Source organism: Mastomys coucha, unplaced genomic scaffold, assembly GCF_008632895.1.
Source record: "Mastomys coucha isolate ucsf_1 unplaced genomic scaffold, UCSF_Mcou_1 pScaffold2, whole genome shotgun sequence".
In the NCBI taxonomy this organism is placed as follows: Eukaryota; Metazoa; Chordata; class Mammalia; order Rodentia; family Muridae; genus Mastomys; species Mastomys coucha.
Genome location: NW_022196902.1, coordinates 26,192,581 through 26,214,525, shown reverse-complemented (window position 1 = coordinate 26,214,525; position 21,945 = coordinate 26,192,581). Strand labels below are relative to the sequence as shown.

At 37.1% G+C, this 21,945-nt stretch overlaps 1 protein-coding gene across 1 annotated transcript in view; it reads right to left on the bottom strand.

Moving 5' to 3' along the window:
* Window positions 1-16,158: 16,158 nt before the first annotated feature.
* The window catches only part of Trdn (triadin), a 413,724-nt gene continuing 407,937 nt past the window's right edge, over window positions 16,159-21,945 (bottom strand). The window contains exon 37 of the mRNA XM_031380731.1: window positions 16,159-18,466. Coding sequence (XP_031236591.1) covers window positions 18,327-18,466 — 140 coding nt within the window. The 3' untranslated portion in view covers window positions 16,159-18,326. The remainder of the gene's footprint in view (window positions 18,467-21,945) is intronic.

The window sequence follows — 21,945 nt, the reverse complement described above, 5'->3', positions numbered from 1 at the left end:
TTTTTTTTTTTTTTATGAATGTTGGTATGTTTAGAATTGAGAGTTCATCTTGGTAGATTTTACCTTTGATGAGTATGAACTGTCCCTCTTTATCTTTTTTGAAAACTTTAGGTTGAAATTCAATTTTATTTGATATTAGAATGGCTACTCCAGCTTGTTTATTGGGACCGTTTGCTTGGACAATTCTTTTCCAGTCTTTTACTTTGAGGTAATGTCTGTCTTTGTCACTGTGGTGGGTTTCCTGTATGCAGCAAAATGTTGGGTCTTGTTTATATAAACAGTCTGCTAGTCTATGTCTTTTTATTAGGGAATTGATTCCATTGATATTTAAAGATATTAAGGCAAAGTAATTGTTGCTTCCTGTTATTTTTGTTATTGGAGTTGGGATTTTGTTCATGTGGCTATCTTCTTTTAGTTTAGTTGAAATATTACTTTCTTGCTTTTTTAAGGGTATAGTTTCCCTCCTTGTGTTGGAGTTTTCCATTTATTATGCTTTAAAGGGCTGGATTTGTGGAAATATATTGTGTGAATTTGGTTTTCTCATGGAATACTTTGGTTTCTCCATCTATGTTAATTGAGAGTATTTTGGTTATAGTAGCCTGGGCTGACATTCATGTTCTCTTGGGGTCTGTATGACATCTGCCAAAGATCTTTTGGCTTTCATAGTCTCTGGCAAGAAATCTGGTATAATTCTGATAGGACTGTTACTGCTTTTAATATTCTTTTTTTTTTTTTTTGTTTTGTGCTTTTGGTGTTTTGATTATTATGTGATGGGAGGAACTTCTTTTCTGGTCCAAACAATTTGGAGTTCTGTAGGCTTCTTGTATGTTCATGGGTATCTCTTTCTTTAGGTAAGGAAGTTTTCTTCTATAATATTATTGAAGATATTTCCTGGCCCTTTAAGTTGAGAATCTTCACATTCTTCTATATCTACTATTCTTAAGTTTGGTCTTCTCATTGTGTCCTGGAATTTCTGGATGTTTTGGGGTAGGATCTTTTCACATTTTGCATTTTTGTGTCAGTGTTTTCTATGGTATCTTCTACACCTGAAATTCTCTCTTTTATCTCTTGTATTCTGTTGGTGATGCTTGCATCTATGGCTCCTGATTTCTTTCCTAGGTTTTCTATCTCCAGAGTTGTCTCCATTTGTGATTCTTTTATTGTTTCTTCTTCTATTTTTAGATCCTAGATGGTTTTGTTCAATTCCTTCACCTCAGTGACAAAGATAGACACTACCTTAGAATAAAAGGTTAGAAAACAATTTTCCAAGCCACTGGTCCCAAGAAAAAAGCTGGAGTAGCCATTCTAATATCAAATAAAATCGACTTTCACCCTAAGGTTATCAAAAAAGATAAGGAGGGACACTTCATACTCATCAAAGGTATGATCCAACAAGATGAACTCTTAATTCTGAACCTCTATGCTCCAAATGCAAGGGCATCTACATTCATAAAAGAAACTTTACTAAATCTCAAAGCACACATTGGACCTCACACAATAATAGTGGGGGATTTCAACACCCCACTCTCTGCAAGACACCACTCTCTGCAACACCCCACTCTCTTCCATGATAGATCATGGAAGCAGAAAGTAAACAGACATAGTGAGACTAACAGAAGTTATGAAACAGATGGATTTAACAGATATCTATAGAACATTTTATCCTAAAACAAAAGGATATACCTTCTTCTCAGCACATCATAGTACCTTCTCCAAAATTAACCATATAATTGATCACAAATCAGGCCTCAACAGATATAAGAAGATTGACATAATTCATTGTATCCTATCAGATCACCATGGACTAAGGCTGTTCCTCAATAATAATATAAACAATAGAATGCCTACATACACATGGAAGCTTATCAACACTCTACTCAATGATAACTTGGTCAAGGAAGAAATAAAGAAAAAAATTAGACTTTCTAGAGTTTGAAGAAAGCTACAACATACCCAAACTTATGAGACACAATGAAAGCAGTCCTAAGAGGAAAACTAATAGCTTAAAGTGCCTCCAAAAAGAAACTGGAGAGAGCATACACCAGCAATTTGACAGCATATCTGAAACCTCTAGAACAAAAAGAAGCAAATTCACCTAAGCGGAGTCAAAAGGCAGGAAATAATCAAACTCAGGGTTGAAATCAAACAAATAGAAACAAAAATTATACAAAGAATCAACAAAACCAGGAGCTGGTTCTTTGAGAAAATCAACAAAATAGATAAACCCTTAGCCAGACTAACTAAAGGGCATAGAGACAGTATCCTAATAAACAAGATCAGAAACGAAAAGGGAGACATAACAACAGACAATGAGGAAATCCAAAAAATCATGAGAGCCTATTACAAAAGCCTATATGCAACAAAAGTGGAAAACTTCGATGAAATGGACAATTTTCTTGACAGATACCAGGTACCAAAGTTAAATCAAGATCAGATCAATGATCTAAACAGTCTCATTATCTGCTAATAGAAAGAGTCATTAATAGTCTCCCAACCAAAAAAAGCCTAAGGCCAGATGGGTTTAGTGCAGAGTTTTATCAAACCTTCAAAGAAGATCTAATACCAATACTCCTCAAACTATTCCACAAAATAGAAACAAAAGGTACTGTACCCAATTCATTCTATGAAGCCACAATTACTCTGATACTTAAACCACACAAAGACATAACAAAGAAAACTTCAGACCAATTTCCCTTATCACTATTGATGTAAAAATACTCAATAAAATTCTTGCAAACTGAATCAAAAAACACATCAAAACAATCATCCACCATGATTTAGTAGGCTTCATCCCAGGGATGTAGGGATGGTTCAATATATGGAAATCCATCAATGTAATTCAGTATATAAACAAACTCAAACAAAAAACCATATGATCATCTCATTAGATGCTCAGAAAGCATTTGACAAAATCCAACATCACTGCATAATAAAAGTCTTGGAAAGATCAGGAATTCAAGACCCATACTTAAACATTGTAAAAGCAATATATAGCAAACCAGTGGCCAATATCAAACTAAATGGAGAGAAACTTGAAGCAATCCCACTAAAATCAGGAACTAGACAAAGCTGCCCACTCTCTTCCTACCTATTCAATATTGTACTTGAAACCCTAGGCAGAGCAATTAGAAAACAAAAGGAGATGAAAGGAATACAAATTGGAAAGGAAGAAGTCAAATTATCACTATTTGCTGATGATATGATAGTATACTTAAGTGACCCCCAAATTTCCACCAGAGAGCTCCTAAACCTGATAAACAACGTCAGCAATATAGCTGGATATAATATTAACCCAAGCAAACCAATGGCCTTCCCCTACACAAAGGATAAACAGGCTGAGAAAGAAATTAGGGAAACAACACCCTTCACAATAGTTACAAATAATATAAAATACTTTGGTTTGTTGTAACTCTAACTGAGCAAGTAAAAGATCTGTTTGACAAGAACTTCAAGTCTCTGAAGAAGGAAATAGAAGAAGGTCTCAGAAGATGGAAAGATCTCCCATGCTCAGGGATTGGTAGGATTAATATAGTAAAAATGGCCATCTTACCGAAGGCAATCTACAGATTCAATGCAATCCCCATCAAAATTCCAAATCATTTCTTCACAGACTTAGAAAGAGCAATTTGCAAACTCATCTGGAATAACAAAAAACCTAGGATAGGGAAAACTATTCTCAACAATAAAGGAACCTCTGGTGGAATCACCATCCCGGACCTTAAGCTATACTACAGAACAATTGTGATAAAAACTGCATGGTATTGGTACAGTGACAGGCAGGTTGATCAATGGAACAGAACTGAAGACCCAGAAATGAACCCACACACCTATGGTCACTTGATCTTTGACAAAGAAGCTAAAACCATCCAGTGGAAAAAAGGCAGCATTTTCAACAAATGGTGCTGGCTCAACTGGCAATTAGCGTGTAGAAGAATGCAAATTGATCCATTCCAATCTCCTTGTACAAAGCTCAAGTACAAGTGGATCAAGGACCTCCACATCAAATCAGATACACTGAAACTAATAGAAAAGAAAGTAGGGAAGAGCCTCGAGCACATAGGCACAGGGGAAAATTTCCTGAACAGAACAGCAATAGCTTATGCTCTAAAGTCAAGAACTGACAAATGGGACCTCATAAAGTTGCAAAGCTTCTGTAAGGCAAAAGACACTATCAATAGGACAAAACGGCAACCAACAAATTGGGAAAAGATCTTTACCAATCCTATATCTGATAGAGAGTTAATATCCAATGTAAACAAAGACCTCAAGAAGTTAGACTCCAGAGAACAAAATAACCATATTAAAAACTGGGGTGCAAACCTAAAGAAAGAATTCTCAACTGATGAATACTGAGTGGCCAAGAATCACCTAAAGAAATGTTCAACATCCTTAGTCATCAGGGAAATGCAAATCAAAACAACCCTGAGATTCTACCTCACACCAGTCAGAATGGCTAGGATAAAAAACTCAGGTGACAGCAGATGCTGGAGAGGTTGTGGAGAAAGAGGAACATTACTTCATAGCTGGTGGGATTGCAAGCTGGTACAACCACTCTGTAAATCAGTTTGGTGGTTCCTCCCGAAACTGGACATAGTTCTACCAGATGAACCAGCTATACCATTTCTGGGCATATACCCAGAAGATGCTCCAACATGTAATAAGGACACATGCTCCACCATGTTCATAGCCGCCTTATGTGTAATAGCCAGAAACTGGAAACAACCCAGATGTCCCTCAACAGAGTAATGGATACAGAAATTGTGGTACATCTACACAATGGAGTACTATTAAATACAATGAATTTATGAAATTGTTAGGGAAATGGATGGATCTGGAGAATATCATCCTGATTGAGGTAACCCAATCAGAAAAGAACACATATGGTATGCACTCTCTGATAAGTGGTTATTAGCCAAGAAGTTTGGAATACATGAATTATAATCCACAAACCACAAGAAACTCAAGAAGGAAGACCAAAATGTGGATACTTCATTCCTTCTTAAAAGGAGGAACAAAATACCAATGGAAGGAGTTGCAGAGACTAACTATGGAGCAGAGACTGAAGGAAGGACAATCCAGCCTGATATAGCTCTCTCCTGAGAGGCTCTGACAGTACACGAGTAATACAGAAGTAGAGGCTCACAGCCAACCATTGAACTGAGTATAGGGTTCCCAAATGAAGGAGCTGGAGAAAGGACCGAAGGAGCTGAAGGGTTTTCAGCCCCTTAGGAGGAACAACAATATGAACTAACTAATACCCTCAGAGCTCCCAGGGACTAAACCACCAACCAAAGAGTACACATAGTGGGACTGATTGCTCTGGCAGCATGTGTATAGTAGAGGATTGCAAAGTCGGTCATCAAAGGGAGGAGAGGCCCTTGGCCCGGTGAAGGTTCTGTACCCCAGTGTAGGCAAATGCCAGGACCAGTAAGCAGGAGAGGGTGGGGTGGCAAGGAGGGGGAAAGGGGAGGGAACAGGGGTTTGTTGTTGTTGTTGTTGTTGTTGGTTTTTTTGTAGGGGAAACTGGGAAATATGACATGTAAATAAAGAAAATATCTAATTAAAAAAGCTGTAATTCTTTAAGGGATTTTTGTGTTTCCTCTTTAAGGGCTTCTACCTGTTTACTTATGTTTTCCTTTATTTCTTTAAGGGAGTTTTTTTATGTCCTTCTTGAAATCCTCTAACAGCATCATGAGATGTGATTCTAAATCTGAATCTTACTTTTCTGGTGTGTTGGGGTATTCAGGTCTTGCTGTGGTGGGAGTACAGGTTCTGATGATGCCAAGTAGTCTTGGTTTCTGTTGGTAAGATTCTTGCATTTGCCTTTCACCATCTGGTAATCTCTGGTGTTAGATGTTCTTGCTGTCTCTGGCTGGAGCTTGCTCCTCCTGTAAGCCTTTGTCAGCATTCCTGGGAGACCAGCTCTCTCCTGGCAAGACACCTGCACAGAGGGCTGTGGAGCAGCCCCACCTCCTCGGTACAGATGGAGGCAGGAAGGACCCTGTCCTAGCTACTCTGTCTTTTCTGTGGGCTGTGCAATCTTGGCTGGTTGTATCTTACACTGTCACTGGAGGGAAAATGGCGATCTCACTTGAGTCCTCAGGTCAGAATCACTTATTCTACTTTTAATTCAGTTAAAAAAAGAATATATTTTTGTAGATGTTCTTAAGATTTGTAAAATACTTTAAGTAGGTTTATCATAATATGTTTCATTCTAATGATTGTTTTTAATTTTACTCATTGAAAGTTACATATATGCCAATCTATGCGCGTGGGAGATCTTTCCATCTTCTGAAATCTTTTTCAAATTCTTTCTTCAGAGACTTGAAATTCTTTTCATACAGATCTTTCACTTGCTTACTTAGAGTTGCAACAAGGTATTTTCTATTATTTTTGACTATTGTGAAGGGTATTTTTTTCCCTAATTTCTTTCTCAGCCTGTTTATCCTTTGTGTAGAGGAAGGCCACTGATATGTTTGAGTTAATTTTATATCCAGCTACTTTGCTGAAGTTGTTTATCAGGTTTAGGAGTGCTGGCTGACAGGAGCCTGATACAGCTGTCTCCTGAGAGACTTTGCCAGTGCCCAACTAATACAGAAGTAGAGGCTCACAGCCATCCATTGGACTGAGCACAGGGTTCCCAATGAAGGAGCTAGAGAAAGAACCCAAGGAGCTGAAGGGTTTTATAGACTCTTGGGAGGAACAATAATATGAACTAACTAGTACCCCCAGACCCTCCAGGGACTAAACCCCCAACCAAAGAGTACACATGTTGGGACTCATGGCTCTAGCTGCACATGTAGCAGAGGATAGCCTAGTCAGTCATCAATGGGAGGAGAGGCTTTTGGTCCAGTAAAGGTTCTATGCTCCAGTGAAGGGGAATGTCAGGGCTAGGAAGCAGGAGAGGGTAAGTTGATGAGCAGGGGCATGGGGGAGGGAAAAGGAATTTTTTGGGGGGGAAGGGAAACCGGGAAAAGGGATATCACTTGAAATGTAAATAAAGAAAATATCTAATAAAAAATAAAATTAAATATATGGATATAAGAATTAAAAATAGCATAATGAGGACCACTTAATCATAATCAGTACTCAACTCCTGTCTAGACTCCTTATATGCTTACTCTCTCCTTTTACATTATTTGGAAATACATGGAAAAACTCTTCAGTTTAATTTGTGACAACTACTAAACCATTTTACTCCCATTGACTTGAAGAAAGGTGATTACCTTGAATTATCCATGGGAGGGGGAGCTAAAAGCTCTCAAGAGGAACACTGAGATGGGTTGTTTTGAGGGTAAAACATTTATTAAAAGTGTTATTAATGCCATGGGCATACAATAGCATGGCAGAAGATCTGAAGTCAGGATCCATGTGGCAAAAGTTTGGGTCTCTTTCTAATATGGGAATGCTTTCACAAAACAACTTTATGAGAGAAGTGGTTCCCATGGGGAAAGGAAAACTTGGTGTGCTATAATCATAATTGAATGCTGTATTAAAGAATACCATGAAATGAGTTATAGGAAAATAAATCTTAAAGGCTTGGACATGATACCAGAGGTTCAAATCTCTGTGAAACTGTATAAGTATATGAAATCAGGTAAATTAAAAATTTATTCTTAACATATTTATCTGTGAACTAATCTAGTCTTTCCTACATTCAGGCAACAGCTAAATATTGATATTCTTTTGAGATTATGAAGCAGTTTTCTTCACAGAGATAGGAAGTTGACTTGCTTTTGAGGATGTTAACGTTTCTTTGATATAGGTCAATCTTAGAAATTCTTCTGCATTATAAGTCTCAAAATTTGTTTGCTTTAGAGCTTCTAATATAGGTTAATTCATATCAGAATCATGGCCTACTTTTAAAAGGTGAATTGTGTATACAGCATGTCACATTAGTGGCATAAGAGTCAAAGCCTGACAAACAGGCAAACTTTTGATGACAGGATCTGCTCTGACAGTTGTTATGTAAATCAAGATTCAGTTATAAATGAGTACATATCATATCAGTCTTTCTGTGTCTGGGTTGACTCATGCAGGGAAATAGATATTAGCTGTTAAGTAAAGGATAATAAATAAATAAACAGAGAAGTTATTTAAAGAGGAGATGTCTAGAGAGGATACATGGACTTCCATTGGAAGGGGAATTAGGATAGATTTTGTAGGTAGACTATGGAGCACTTAATTTTTCCACTGGGAATAATATAGAATACTGAATGGGGCTTTTGTAAAAGCTGTAAAATGAAGGGGATATAAAATTGTAGCAGGTTCTATTTTCCAGGGATGGCAGAGATTTCTTGCTACCATGTGCCCTTTTGTAACATTATCTTAACATCATTAAGAGAAGGAAGTGGGTCCACTGCTCATTTGATAAAAAGTTGTGCTATTTCCTGAACAATAGAATATAAAAGACGTGATTCTTGCAGCAAAAAACCCCAAAAGCTAGATGGCTTCAATATTTCTTTTGTAATCCTTGCTACAAAATCATATGCTCCTCATCAGAGGAAGATGTCATGCTACAGGAGTTCTTATCCTAAGTCCTTCAATTCAAGTTAGTGACTAGCACAACAAATGAATAAATTCTAATAGTTAACAGTCTCAACAAGGCTCAGCCTTTGCTTTATCCCCCACCTATGTGTCACATATAAAATGCTTTTGGTGAATTCCAGTTTAAAGTTGAGTGATGACAGGAGCCTGATATAGCTGTCTCCTGAGAGGCTCTGCCAGAGCCTGACCAACACAGATGTAGGTGCTTGCAGCCAACCATCGGACTGAACATTGGGACCCCAATGGAGGAGTTACTGAAGGACTGAAGGAGCAGAGAAGGTTTACAGCCCCATAGGAAGAACAACATTATCAACCAACCAGACCTCCAAGAGCTCGCAAGGACTAAACTACCAACCAAAGAGTAGACATGGATGGACCCATGGCTCCAGCTGCATACATAGTTAAGGATGGACTTATCTGACATCAATGGGAGTAGAGGCCTGTGAAGGCGATATGTCCCAGAGTAGGAGAATGCTTGGGAGTGGGTAGGTGGGTGGGACATCACCCTCATAGAAGCAGGGTGGGAAGGGGTATGGGATAGGGAATTTGCATAGGGGGAACATTTGAAATGTAAATAAATAAAATAACAAATAAAAAAGAAGCCAAAGAGGACAATACAAAGAATCAAACAAAAATAAACAAAAAACAAACAAACAAACAAAAACCCAAGCAAACAATCCAACCCCCCCAAAACAATCCAACTTAACAACAACAAGAAGAAACAAGAACTGTTTCTTTGTGAATAACAAGTTTTATCCTTATCTAACTAACCTAACTAACAAGCAAAGAGACAGTATCCAAATAAACAAAACTATAATTGAAAAAAGAGATGTGGCAATATTCCCAAGGAAATTAAAAATACCATTAGGCTTGACTCTAAAATGTTAAAATGTAAATGAAATGGATGATTTTCTAGATAGGTACAACTTACCAAAGTTAAATCAAAGTCAGGTAAACTATTTAAACAGCTCCATAACCCCTAAAGAAATAGAAGCAGTCATTAAAAGTCCCCCCCCCCCAAAAAAAAAGCCCAGGGTCAGATGACTTGAGCACTGAGTTCTACTAGACTTTCAAAGAAGAACTAATACCAATATTTCTCAAATCATTCCACAAAAGAAAAACAGAAGAAACATTGCCAAAATCATTCTAAGGCCATAGTAATCCTGATATCTAAACCACACAAATATTCAACAAAGAGCAAAAATAATAAATAAAATACTTCCAAACCAAATCCAGCATTACATCAAAAACAGCATCCACCTTGATCAAGTAACAAGGAAATCACGAACTTTGCAGCCAAATGGATGGAAGTAGAACATACCATCCTGAGTGAGGTAATTTGGTACCAAAAGTACATACATGGCATGTATTTACTTATAAGTGGATATTTCTATACTATTCCTGACACTATACTCCACAGAATCAAAGAAGGTTACAAAGAAGGAAGACTCAAGCAAGGATTCTTGAACATCACTTAGAAGGGGAAATAAAATAGTCATTAGAGGCAAATACATGGAGAGAACTATGTGGGAGAGAGAATGGGAATGTATGTTGGGGAGTGTTCAGGATCTGTTGTGGAAAGAGAAAAGGAGAGAGGGATTGGGCTTGGAGAATGAATGGAAATTGGCTGTTGGTGTGAGTGGGGTTCTGGGGGGCATCTCTAGGACATGCTAGCAACCTGGGATGGGAGAGGCTCCAGGAGTCTATGGGGATGACTTTATCCGAGACCTAGCAGTGAGGATATGGAACCTAAAATGGCCACCTTCTATAGCCAGTCAGGACCACTAGTGGAAGAATAAGGAACACTAATCCACTCACAAAACTTTTGACCCTAAATTTGTCCTGTCTACAAAAATTGAAGAGAAGAACGATCAAACAATAACCAACCCAACTTGAAAGCCACCCACTGTACAAACATCAATCGCAGAGGTTATTAATGATATTCTGCTCTGCTTGCAGACAGGAACCTAACCTAACTGTCCTCTGAAAGGCTCTACCCAGACGCTGACTGAAACAGATGCAGGGACCCACCACCAAGCATTAGTCAGAGCTCAGGGACTCTTGGAAGAGTTGGGGGAATGATTAAGGGACCCAGAGTGTGGTGGAACTTTCCCCTAATGAATAAATATTATAAGGGACCAATCACTGGGCGAGTAGGCAGGATTTCCAGGTTGGGAAGAGGAAAAGCAAATGCAGCAGAAAGGACTGCAGGAGTAAGGGAGGCACACGCAATGTAGGAAGCTGGAGGTTGTCAGTTCGATTGGTGGATCCACCAGGATCTGCCATAGGAGGATTTATAACATAGATTAGTTTATAAAATTAGAATGCTAGGTTCTGCGTCCAGCGGTTGTGTTACCTGTTGATTCTAAACTAAGATTGTATGGTGTTTTCCTTTTTGTGGGCAACTCAACTGGATTCCAGAGAGAAAGGTAACTGCCCCAGAGCGTAGAGCAAGAATGCACCTAAGTCAGCTGTGGGAATTTGGAAGTGTAGGGACATAGGGAGCCAGGAGAAGAGAGTGATTTAGGAACTCTGAGTCCGAGAATCTACTGGGCTAAGAATAAGCCAGCCTGTCTGCCAGTGCCTAGCCAGTGATAGTGTGGGTTGCTCTTTTAATATTTCACGCAACCACAGGAAGAACAACAGAATCAACTAACTTGGATCCTTGGGGGATCTGAGAGACTGAACCGCCAATCAAAGAGCATGCAGGAGCTGGAACTAGTTCATCACACATACTTAGCAGATATGAAACTTGTTTTTAATGTAGGTCCCCTAACAACTGGAGCAGAGGCTGTCTCTAAAGCTATTTATTGCCTCTCTGTGGATATTGTTTCCCTTACTTGGCTGTCTTGTCTAGCCTCAGTGGGAGAGAATGTGTCTAGACTTGCAGAGACGTGATTGCCAGGGTGGGTGATACTTGGGGCATTTTCACAACCTCAGAGACTAAGTTGCCCATGGACCAAGAGTAAGAATTATGAAAGTCATTAATCTTTGAAACCAGGAGAAAAAAAGAGTAGAAAATGTGAAATATTGAAGTCACAAATTAAGTCAAAAGTGATGAACTTGACTTTATTTTTTTATTATGGAATATTTTTTTTCCAAAATTAAGAAAACATATTAGCTAATCCCTGTCTCAAGTTTTGAGTGACAATGGGAGGGATCTAGGATAGCCAGGGTCTCAAAGAGAGATTGTCAAAGATCTTATGTTTGAGAACTCAGGTGATTTTAAAATCATCATTCTTAGCATTTTACTTCTTTCCTTGCTATCCAAAAATAGTTCTCAGACTCCCTGTAAATCAGGACATGTTGGTATGATTGAGAAAGTGGTAGTGCAGAAAATGTTCAGGTTTATGGTTTTATATAGAGAATGATTAGTATATACAGGAATCATGTTTAAGATAAATGTAATGAAGGAGTTAATACCTTCAGTATACTACATATATTTACACAATATGAAAATTAGTAGAGCTGTGGATTAACCATTGTATTAGGCACTAGTGACATGCTTTCTTGAATGATGTATGGTTATTCTTCAAAAGCTTGTGGGGCCTTGTGAGTCCCATACTCAGATGACTACTCACTAGACATTGTCAAACAAGTAGACTATGGAGCTCTTATAGATTGAGATTTTCTTGATAGTTTAGAAGAAACATATATTAAATTTAGCAGGTTATTTTTAGTTTAAGACTTTAAAAATAATCAAAACGCCAGAGTAAGAGAATGGCATCTGTAATATTGATGACAAATTAAGGACATACAACAAAAACAGGGATTCCTATATTATAATAAGTGACAAAAATCCAACTAGCAACAGTAAAAAAAAAAAATCTTGGGCTGTATATCAAATAGGCGATTCAAGTTATCAATACAGATGGTAGAGAGTTCTTTAAATAGGTAATCATGTTTATCTTAATGCTCACATTAAAGTTGATTAAATAAGAGGTTAGTAAGTGCTTGCTAAGTTTTCAAAGAGTGGGGACTTTTACTCTATGCTAGTTCAGTTTCACTAGGAACTAGTTAGAAAAATTTTAACAGTATTATAATAAGTGAGTATTGCCATATTTAAAAACATAGCAATTCCACATATATGTACAATGCCTTATTTACGGTACATACAGCAAATACATTGATATTACCTTTAGCCTGTTATTTTAATAGACAAATCTAGGAACAATCTAATCCCCACATGATAGATCATATAAATAATTCTTTTAGTATTTAAGACAATGAAGAGGGATAAATTACTTGTATTTTCACTAAAATATATTTTTCTTTAATGTATAATGTTGAGAAAGAAACTTGGCATAGAAATTACATTTACTATTTTATGCACGTAAAACTCAAATTTTATGCAGAGTAAGTTCTATGATAATAGACACCATGATGGCTGCCATTGAGGAGCGAATGGAATACAAACGAGGCTTTGGGTGTGCTATTAGTATGCTATATTTTGCTCTGGCTGTTATTTCTTAGATGTGTGTAGTTTTGTATTGAAATGCTTACATGATACTATGGACAGGAGACTAATCTGTACTTTTGTCTGTATTTCTCAATAAAGCTTTGTATACACTGATATGGATACATAATCTGCTCCATGTTGTTCAGAAAAGGAGGTAAATGTATTTCTTACATGGAATATTTTAGTAAGACAAAAGTACTTGAATTTTGTGCAGCACTATAAAACAGAAATATATGACTATAATCATGACTAGCTGTAGGATTTTAAAGGACAGAACAGGGAATAGAGCCAGCCAAAACAGAATGAGAGGATGCTTAATCTTCACTTCTAAAATTATTTTGATTTTAAACCAATGTATGTACTAGTTGTACTTTCCCTAATTAAGATTATAGAAGCTAGCTGGGTGTGGTAGGCATATCTTTTAACCAGCATTTGAAAGGCTGAGGCAGGTGGATCTCTGTGAGTTTGAGGACAGCGTGGTCTGCAGAGAGAATTCAGGACAGCCAGGGCCACTTAGAGGAAAACCCTATCTCTAAAATAGAAAAGGAACTTAATATGTCTCCTATCAGTAGAAAACATTGCCTGTAGTCTAAAGAGTACAACTTCTATATCAGCTGTATCCATGTTTATAACAAATATACAAAACAATTTACATTTAAGTGTGTGTGTGTGTGTGTGTGTTTGTATGAGTAATACAGACAGGCAGAGAGAGATAGATGGAGGCAGAGGAAGATACTAAGACTAAGATGGAAAGAAGGAGGTTAGGGGATGATGTAATTTCTTTCTTAAGCAAAATAGATTCCTAGAGATATAGAGATTCTATAGTTGGTATTTATTTCAGCCCTAACCTTTTGAACAGATGGCTGGAACACTCAGAGACCTATTACTTATTACAAAGTTTATGTCAGTGACTTTGGGCTATGTGAATCCCGGTTCCATCTCAGCTTTTTATTCAGAGTGCTGATCAAATGTAGTGAAGGATAATTCTGTTGTCATTGGTTTATATGCACTTCATGAAAACAGCACATAACAGCTATTACTTTCAAAAGAAAAATTGTGTTTGCTAGTGGCAATGCTCCCATCTTGGTGTTTCATTCTAAATGTTCTGATTTTCACGTATTACTCTGGTTTATGTCACTTAGCTACGCCAGATTTTCAGTGCAGGGTATATCTGGGTCAATAAGAAGTTGAAGAGTTTTAACAACAGGATCACTGCATAGGGTGCTTTCTTACCAAGAGATAAAGACACAGGTGCTGTGGTGAGATTTTTGTTTTCATTTTGTATTGATACAGAGAAGCATAGATTAGTTATCGGTGTTGTTTCTAGCATTAGAGTTGGTGGCCCTGTGTGTACAGAGGTTTTTGCCACAGCAATTTTGTAACCATTTGGGCTTATCTATAACTACCGCAGCTCCTTTTAATTAATTAATGCCTAGGCCTTAAGTTGGCTTGTTCCCAACTAATCACAACTTAATAATCCCATTTATACTATTCTATGGCTGCCATGTGGCCAGCTACACACACACACACACACACACACACACACACACACACACGAGTGTGCGTGCCTGTATCTTTGGAGGAACTGTACCCAATTAAAAAAGGTATTACTTCCTTTTGGTTTGAGGCAATGTTTGAAGTTTTGATTGAAATGACTAAGAATATTTTATATAGTTAAATAGCTTGTGGGTGCTAAAGCTCTTTATTTTGTGCACAAAGGAAAGTTCCTATAGGAATATCTGGATGTTTTCTAGACATATATGATTAATGAGGGGTAAAGAAACTGGAGAACACAGACACAATACTGAAAAAAACCTCAGCAAGAAGAATTCGTGAAAAGTTGTACTGAGTTCCCATGTCTTATGGAGTTTTCAAATAATAAAAAGAAAATCAGGTAACATAAGGTCTTAAGATAACATAACATAATATAACATAACTTTATGATAGGCAAGGTGCCACTATTCTGTTCCATAGCTCCTCTAGGATCCATTTTCTTTGCTTCCCATAATGTAGAAGGAACATGGCAGACATTTCTCAGCTTTTGAGCAGAAGAAAGTAAGTATTTGCACAAGAAGTTTGCAACATGGATTATGATTCTAAAGGTAGATTTGGAGTCTATTAGAAGAGCTACTCTGCATTTGTTATAAAAGCTGAGATGGCCAGAGAGGTGGTTAAACGGGAGTATATGGTCCTCTTCCAGACAAACAGAGGTTGGTGCTCAGTATCCATAATGTTCAGCCCATGACATCCCATAACTTCAACTCTAGGGGATTTATATTCCTATTCTATTATCTGCAGTACTTCCAGTCCAGTTATACTACTTTATGCAAGACAAATACAATTTTTAATACAAAAAATTAAAAATACCCCAAGAGGTAGGGAAGGACAGCTGAGAGTGAGCTAAGGTTCAAGTCCCAGCTTTGAAGTTTCCAATAACTTCTACATGTTCCACAAAAATCCACAGTGATGATTCTATGATTCCTCTGAAGCTATGATTACAAAGGTTAGCCTATCTTTTTATTTCTACTCACTATTAGTACAATATAAATTAGAAATGACTAGTTACTCAATACATTGCTCACATTGACCCATTTAAAAAAGGTGATTTTTTAAAAAATGTCCTTTTATGTCTCTTGTGTGTTCATTTCCTGAAGATGTTATCTGGAATAGATGAGTTCTTAGGTTTCTACCAACAATGTTTGTTATTCTTTTTGCCTTTTTATTCAGCAAGATTATTCAAGGAAGTAGGCAGAGTTCTTAAATATGCAGTAACAATTCTGAAATATTTCCATGATGAGTTTAGACAAGAATATATCAGAATTGGTCCACAGGGAGGTCTTTTTCATGAGGGAATCACACAAAATAACTTTGGTTATATTTGAAAAATAATGAACAGAAGTTGTATAACTGTAGAGAAATAAGAAAACATGGGTGAAAATAAATGTCCTTATTTCTGTATATTTTAAAATACCAAGATGGATAAAAGACAAGAGAATATGCACCAGTAGGGAGGACTCAAACCCACTAGACAAAGACAAAAATTAAGCAGTTACTCACACATTTTGACCAATATGGGATAAACCATGAAGGAAATTTTAAAATGAAAAATTAACTATTCATGCCTTTTCTTTTTAAGATACAAACAATTAAACTCAAGGGCCAGAAGTAGTTTATTAATGAAAAGATATAACAGATGACAATTTAGATTTTTTTCAAATTATACTAGTCATTGAAATTTTAGACAAACCTTAACAATTATTGTTAATATTAGTTACAACATAGTTTTTCTCTAATTCACACCTAAATTTACAATAACATTTGTTATATTTTGTCAATTTGTTTCATAAAGAAAATAGATGATGATATTTAAAAGTTGGTGGAGATAAGATTAATGTAATCTCCAAAAACATAATTTCAAAATATGTTTTCAAGCAAACCCATATTAAGACATCTTATCTGTCTACAGAGTAGAGTTGACTCTGTGAAGTACTGAGCTGTTTGTTTCAATGGTTGTTTGAAACCTGGAGATACAGATCCAATACATATAGTACATTTTTGAGAGTAAGTTGCTGTGCCAGAATAACATGAAGTAAAATATTTTGCTGTATTATGTTACAGGGTCTATTACCTGACACAGAACAGAAAGACTAATTGAAAAGTAATAACTTAGTGGATAACCCATTTTGTAGTGTCTTTTAAAACAACTATCACATTTATTCACTGTTCCACACTCAGGAAATTGCATGGGTGAAACTGCACCTAAGTAGAACACTTTATCCATTGTTCTCCTTGTAAGTTTGAATTGCTGAAAGAAGCAGCTTTGAAAGATATCATTCGCTCTGGTCAATTATGTACTCCTTCCCCTCCAAATGACTCCATTAATCTAGTTCATTATAGTGTTGGCTTTTGTGGTATGAATTCAGTCTGTCAGCATCTGGTTGAAGCTAACTTCCTTACAAAAGTCACGAACGTTCAATCATTAATGTTGAGTATATGATCCATATCCTACCTGAATATTGGTAAAATGGACCTTTGTCTTGGACCTCAAGAACTATGTTTGGCTACAATACTTGAAAACCAATTACACAGCGAGTTCACTGAGTCAGTAGCTCAGCATTCGCTGACCTTATGACAGTGCCAGAAATGGTAACTCAAGTTGTTTTGTGAGTTAATTTGTCATAGGTTCAACTATGAAACTATAACTAGAAACATGATGAAAAAGTACAATCATTTTTTCTAGAGTTGATAAGAAAAGTTCATGAAAATCTAGTGTTTGTATTACTAAGGAGATGGACATTCTCAACAGTTATTTTCAGTGATTCATGGACAAGTAAGTTAAAAACTGCCATTGATTTAACTGGCATTAATGTTCAATTAGCCAAAAGAAAGTAAGATACCTCATGAACATGTCTAGGCCCAAATCACCTCACTTAAACCTTTATGGCACTTGTATTGCTTCCATTTGAAAAAAGAAAACATTTAATTTCACAGAAAGTATGTATTGAGAAATAACTATGTTTGAGTTGGTCAACCATAGTTATTATTTGATCTAAACCTTGACGTAGGTGATGGATTTCCTGAGGCACAATCTGGAGAAATGTGAAGATTTTGTATCTCATTAACTTGCTATTATACAAGTAACACCAGACCTGCTTAATTGCAAGTATATGTCCACAAGAGAGAATGTCTTAAGCATAGCTCAAGGCAATCTCAGAGATACGATCTAACAAGCACTTATTCTTTGTCAAGTCACATCTGTTAGATAGTCTGTTCATTAAGAATACTGCAAGGAATTTAGAATACTCTGGTGTAAGACATACCTATGTAGAGCCTTACCACAATTAAACTAGAAACAGAAGAGAATATAATGTTATACATATGTTTTTGGGTAAACTGAGTCTACCCACATGATGCAGAAGAATAACTTTTATATATGTTCCTATACTATTGTATTGGAACACAGTCTATGTTACCAATTTAAAAATTATTTACCTGAAGACATAAATCTCATTTTGTAATTGTGCCAATTACATTTAAAAGTAAACTTCAATGAGTATACTACTTTATAATGACTAGAAGAAGCTTAATGTAAGGACCGCTCCTATAGCAACAGACACAAATAAAGATTCTCAAGTATTTGACCCTCAACACAAATGTCAATTAGTCAGTCCCTTTATCCATGTCATCTCTTTATACCAGGAAAAATGTTTACAATGAAATCTCAGCATCAGGTAGTTTTGATTGCCTCTGCCACTATGGACAAAAGAGAAGATCCCATTTTCACTGTGTAAAAGCAGTTGTCAGGGTCATGCATGTGTGTCTACTGTTCTTGCTGCTTCTGTCCTGGAGAGTTTGTTTTGCCAGGGTTCTCTCCAGGATGTTGGGCAGGAGTGACAGGAAACTGAAACCCATAGCCGTTGTACCCATCCAAGTAGACACATTGGAAGAAACTGATGGGACCTAAGAAAGAGAGTGTGATTTTTGTTATAAAAAATTATCACTTGTATAACAACACGGGAGGTACACTGAGGTTGTACACCACAATAGACATAATCCCTAACTACTGGAGAGAACTGTACTTCATTGTGAGTTGTCTTCTTATACAGAGAATCAAGACAACATAAATCATAATGGGATACCAAAAAGAAAAGTAAATGAACCAACATAGAATGTGGTGTGTGTGCATGTGTGTGTGTGTGTATGTGTGTGTGTGTGTGTGTGTGTGTGTGTGTGTGTATGTGTGTGTGTGTGTGTGTGTGTGTGTGTTAATAATGTCCCAGAGCATCCTGGGTCCTAGAGTAGTGAGTTATTGCATTTATCTTTATTCTGGATGCATGAGAACTATTGAGGAAGCCTGTTTTCTTCTTCAGGCAGTGCTCTAAGGCAGATGCTTCACATATAAAATAACACAGAAAAATGAGATGAATATGACACAATGCCAGTGAGATGACTCATTGTGTAAAGGTGTTCATTGTCAATACTGACTAACTAAGTTCAAGGCCCAGGTGCCACATGATGGAATGAGGGAATCAACTCCTAATATGGTGTCTTCTGAGATTCACAAACTAAGGTGCCTCTTTCCCATCTCCACCTAAATAAATAAATTTGTTTTTAAGGAGCATGATGCGAAATATTATGGGCAGAACCTGAGCTGTGGATATTGAACCAGGTATTCTCTGGAGGCAGCTATGTTAAGAGATCAAATACATCTGTAATCACTTATTGACTCTGCATTATTTTCCATTGTATCCATGAACATTGTAAACAATCATAGATGTTTTGCTGAAGGCCTACAGGAAAATGACAATTGAGGAGCATGATATGTAGGAGACAGGAAGATGGCCACATTTGTATGAATGAAATGAAGTATGGTAAGGAAGCTGAAACAAGTGCTAATAGTATTAATACTTCTTAGGTTGATCTCACAAAATTTCTTTTTTCCTCAGCCTCCAAGTACTGAGATTATATGCACGAGTCACTTTAACAATACCTTCAGATTCAAGTGAAGAGATATTGCCTAAGCCTCAAAAACTGGGTTTTCAGAAATTAGCTCTTTATCTGTTTTGTTGTACCTTTGTGGCACAAGACTTCTTTCCCTAAAGCTGTTGAAACTGTAAGAGCTAGGATACGTTAGATAGAGGAAGCAAAAACTGCCAGAGTCAGAAAGCAATAAACAACTGGTGATAAAATTCAAGAGCATTTTCATATATGTCCATTTAACTTGAAACTTTGCAGCAGACAATGTCCTAGCATATGTATCTACCTCAAGTTGAAAGAGCTACTAGCAAAAATAACATTAGCTCTAAAAAATTTAGAACCTACATTAAAGAGAAGAATTGAATATAAAACTGCTATTTTAAGATGAAAATGTGAAATAATGCTTGATGTAATAAATTCCACAAGTGGAAAGTTTTACTGAATAATATTTCACAAATATTTAATTTATTTTAATCACATTTTAATGTGTTTTTTTTCTTTGAGGGAAGATTTTTCCCAGTAACAATGGCTAGCCTGGGTTATTGGCACAGGGTGGTTTTGAACTCAAGGCGATCATCATGCCTCAGTATCTGGAGTGATAGAAGCATGACCCATCATGCCTGGAGACTTTTAATTACATTTCCTTTATTTTGACCTAATTTACATAAAAAACAATACAGTGATTTTCCATGCATTTTCACCCAATTTCTCACACTGGCAAGATAGAGTCAGCAGGAAAGTAGTATTGATACTATCTACATATCGTGTTCCATTTTAATGCTTATTACTGAAACGAGAGACTTCAGCTATTGATACAATCCAGTTGAAATTATTTTTTAAAGATTTATTTATTGTTATATATGAGTACACTCTAGCTGTCCAGACACACCAGAAGAAGGTATCTGATTGTGGGACAGTGGCCTGTTCAGGCAACCTGGGCCCAGTCGAGTATAAGTCTGGAACGCTAGTGACCCAGTGGGCAGCAATTCTGCCTGCAAGGGATGGAAGGAGTTCAGCCATGACTTCTGGGTCCCTGGCTCCTGTTTCAGTCACAACGTCTCACAATCCCCAGCAGGAGATGTGTGTTCTGTCATATAAATAATGCCCCTAGCTCCCAGCATTCTAGCTGGACCCTACCCCCAGTCTTCTGACCATAGCCAGAAACACCCCATCCCCCCAGACAGATAGCCCCACCTCACAATATAAGGGGCATTTTGCCCCCTCCTCTCTCTCCTGCTTCCTCTCCTGCTCTTTCTCTCTTTCTCTCTTACTCTCTTGCTTCCTCTCCTGCTCTCCTGCTCTCTTCCTTTCTTGCTTTCTTCCTCTCTTACCCTCCCTCTCTCTCCTCTTCTCCTCTCCTTCCTCTCCTTTCTTTTTCTCCACACGGTCATGGCCGGTTTCTGTTCTCTTTCCCATAATAAACTATGTTGTGATTATGCTTTGTCTCCCTTTAACTGATGTGTTGTGCAGCCCAGGCATCAGCAGCTGAGAGACCCAGCCGTGCAGCTGGCCCCACCCCAGGTCCACATCAGTTCTCATTATGAGTGGTTGTGAGCTACCATGTGGTTGCTGGAATTTGAACTCAGGACCTTTGGAAGAGCAGTCGGTGCTCTTAACTGCTGAGCCATCTCTCCAGCCCCAATAGGTGGTGCCCAATGTAGGCTATGACTCTGGGATTAAGAGTCCCATGCTCTACCAACTGAGCTAGCTGGACTGTAATTGAAATTATTAACAATAGTTTATCCATTGGAAGAGCACAGCAGTTCAGATCATAATTGTTTTATCATGGATTTTGCATTGATATATGACATTATTATGTCAAGATTGTTTATGCTCCTATATTTCTCACAGTCTGATTGTATGAAGCATCATTAGCAACATTCACAGCATAATAGGAATCCAAACCTCTCAATTAATAAGCTACCTCAGGAATTTCTTTCAGAATGCATGTAGGAAACCATGCAAATCCTACAAGAATTATTTTCTCAGATAAACGTTTAGTTATTTAAAGCATTATGTGTGATGGCCTAATTGGATCTATTTTAAAAATTGTTTGCTCTAGTGTAGTGGTGATGATGGTGATGGTGATGATGATGATGATGATGATGATGATGATGATGATGATGATGTGTGTGTGTGTGTGTGTGTGTGTGTGTGTGTCTGTGTGTGTGTGTGTGTTTGTGTTGCTCTACAATCTGAACAAAATTTTCCCATTTGGAAGCCCTGAGATAATGAGAATCTTGAGCACCAATTTCTGGAACCCCATGTGAATACTGATTACATTCTAGAATCAATGATTACAGATACTCTTAAAACTTTGCCAAATGTCCTGGAATGTCAAAAGGAACTTTTAATATCAAGAATGAATCCAAGCAACTGAATATCTAAAACTTTTTCCACATTTTTTGAGCTTGATTTAAAGAATTTCAGCACTCTACTCAACTAATCTGTTACATAGCAGA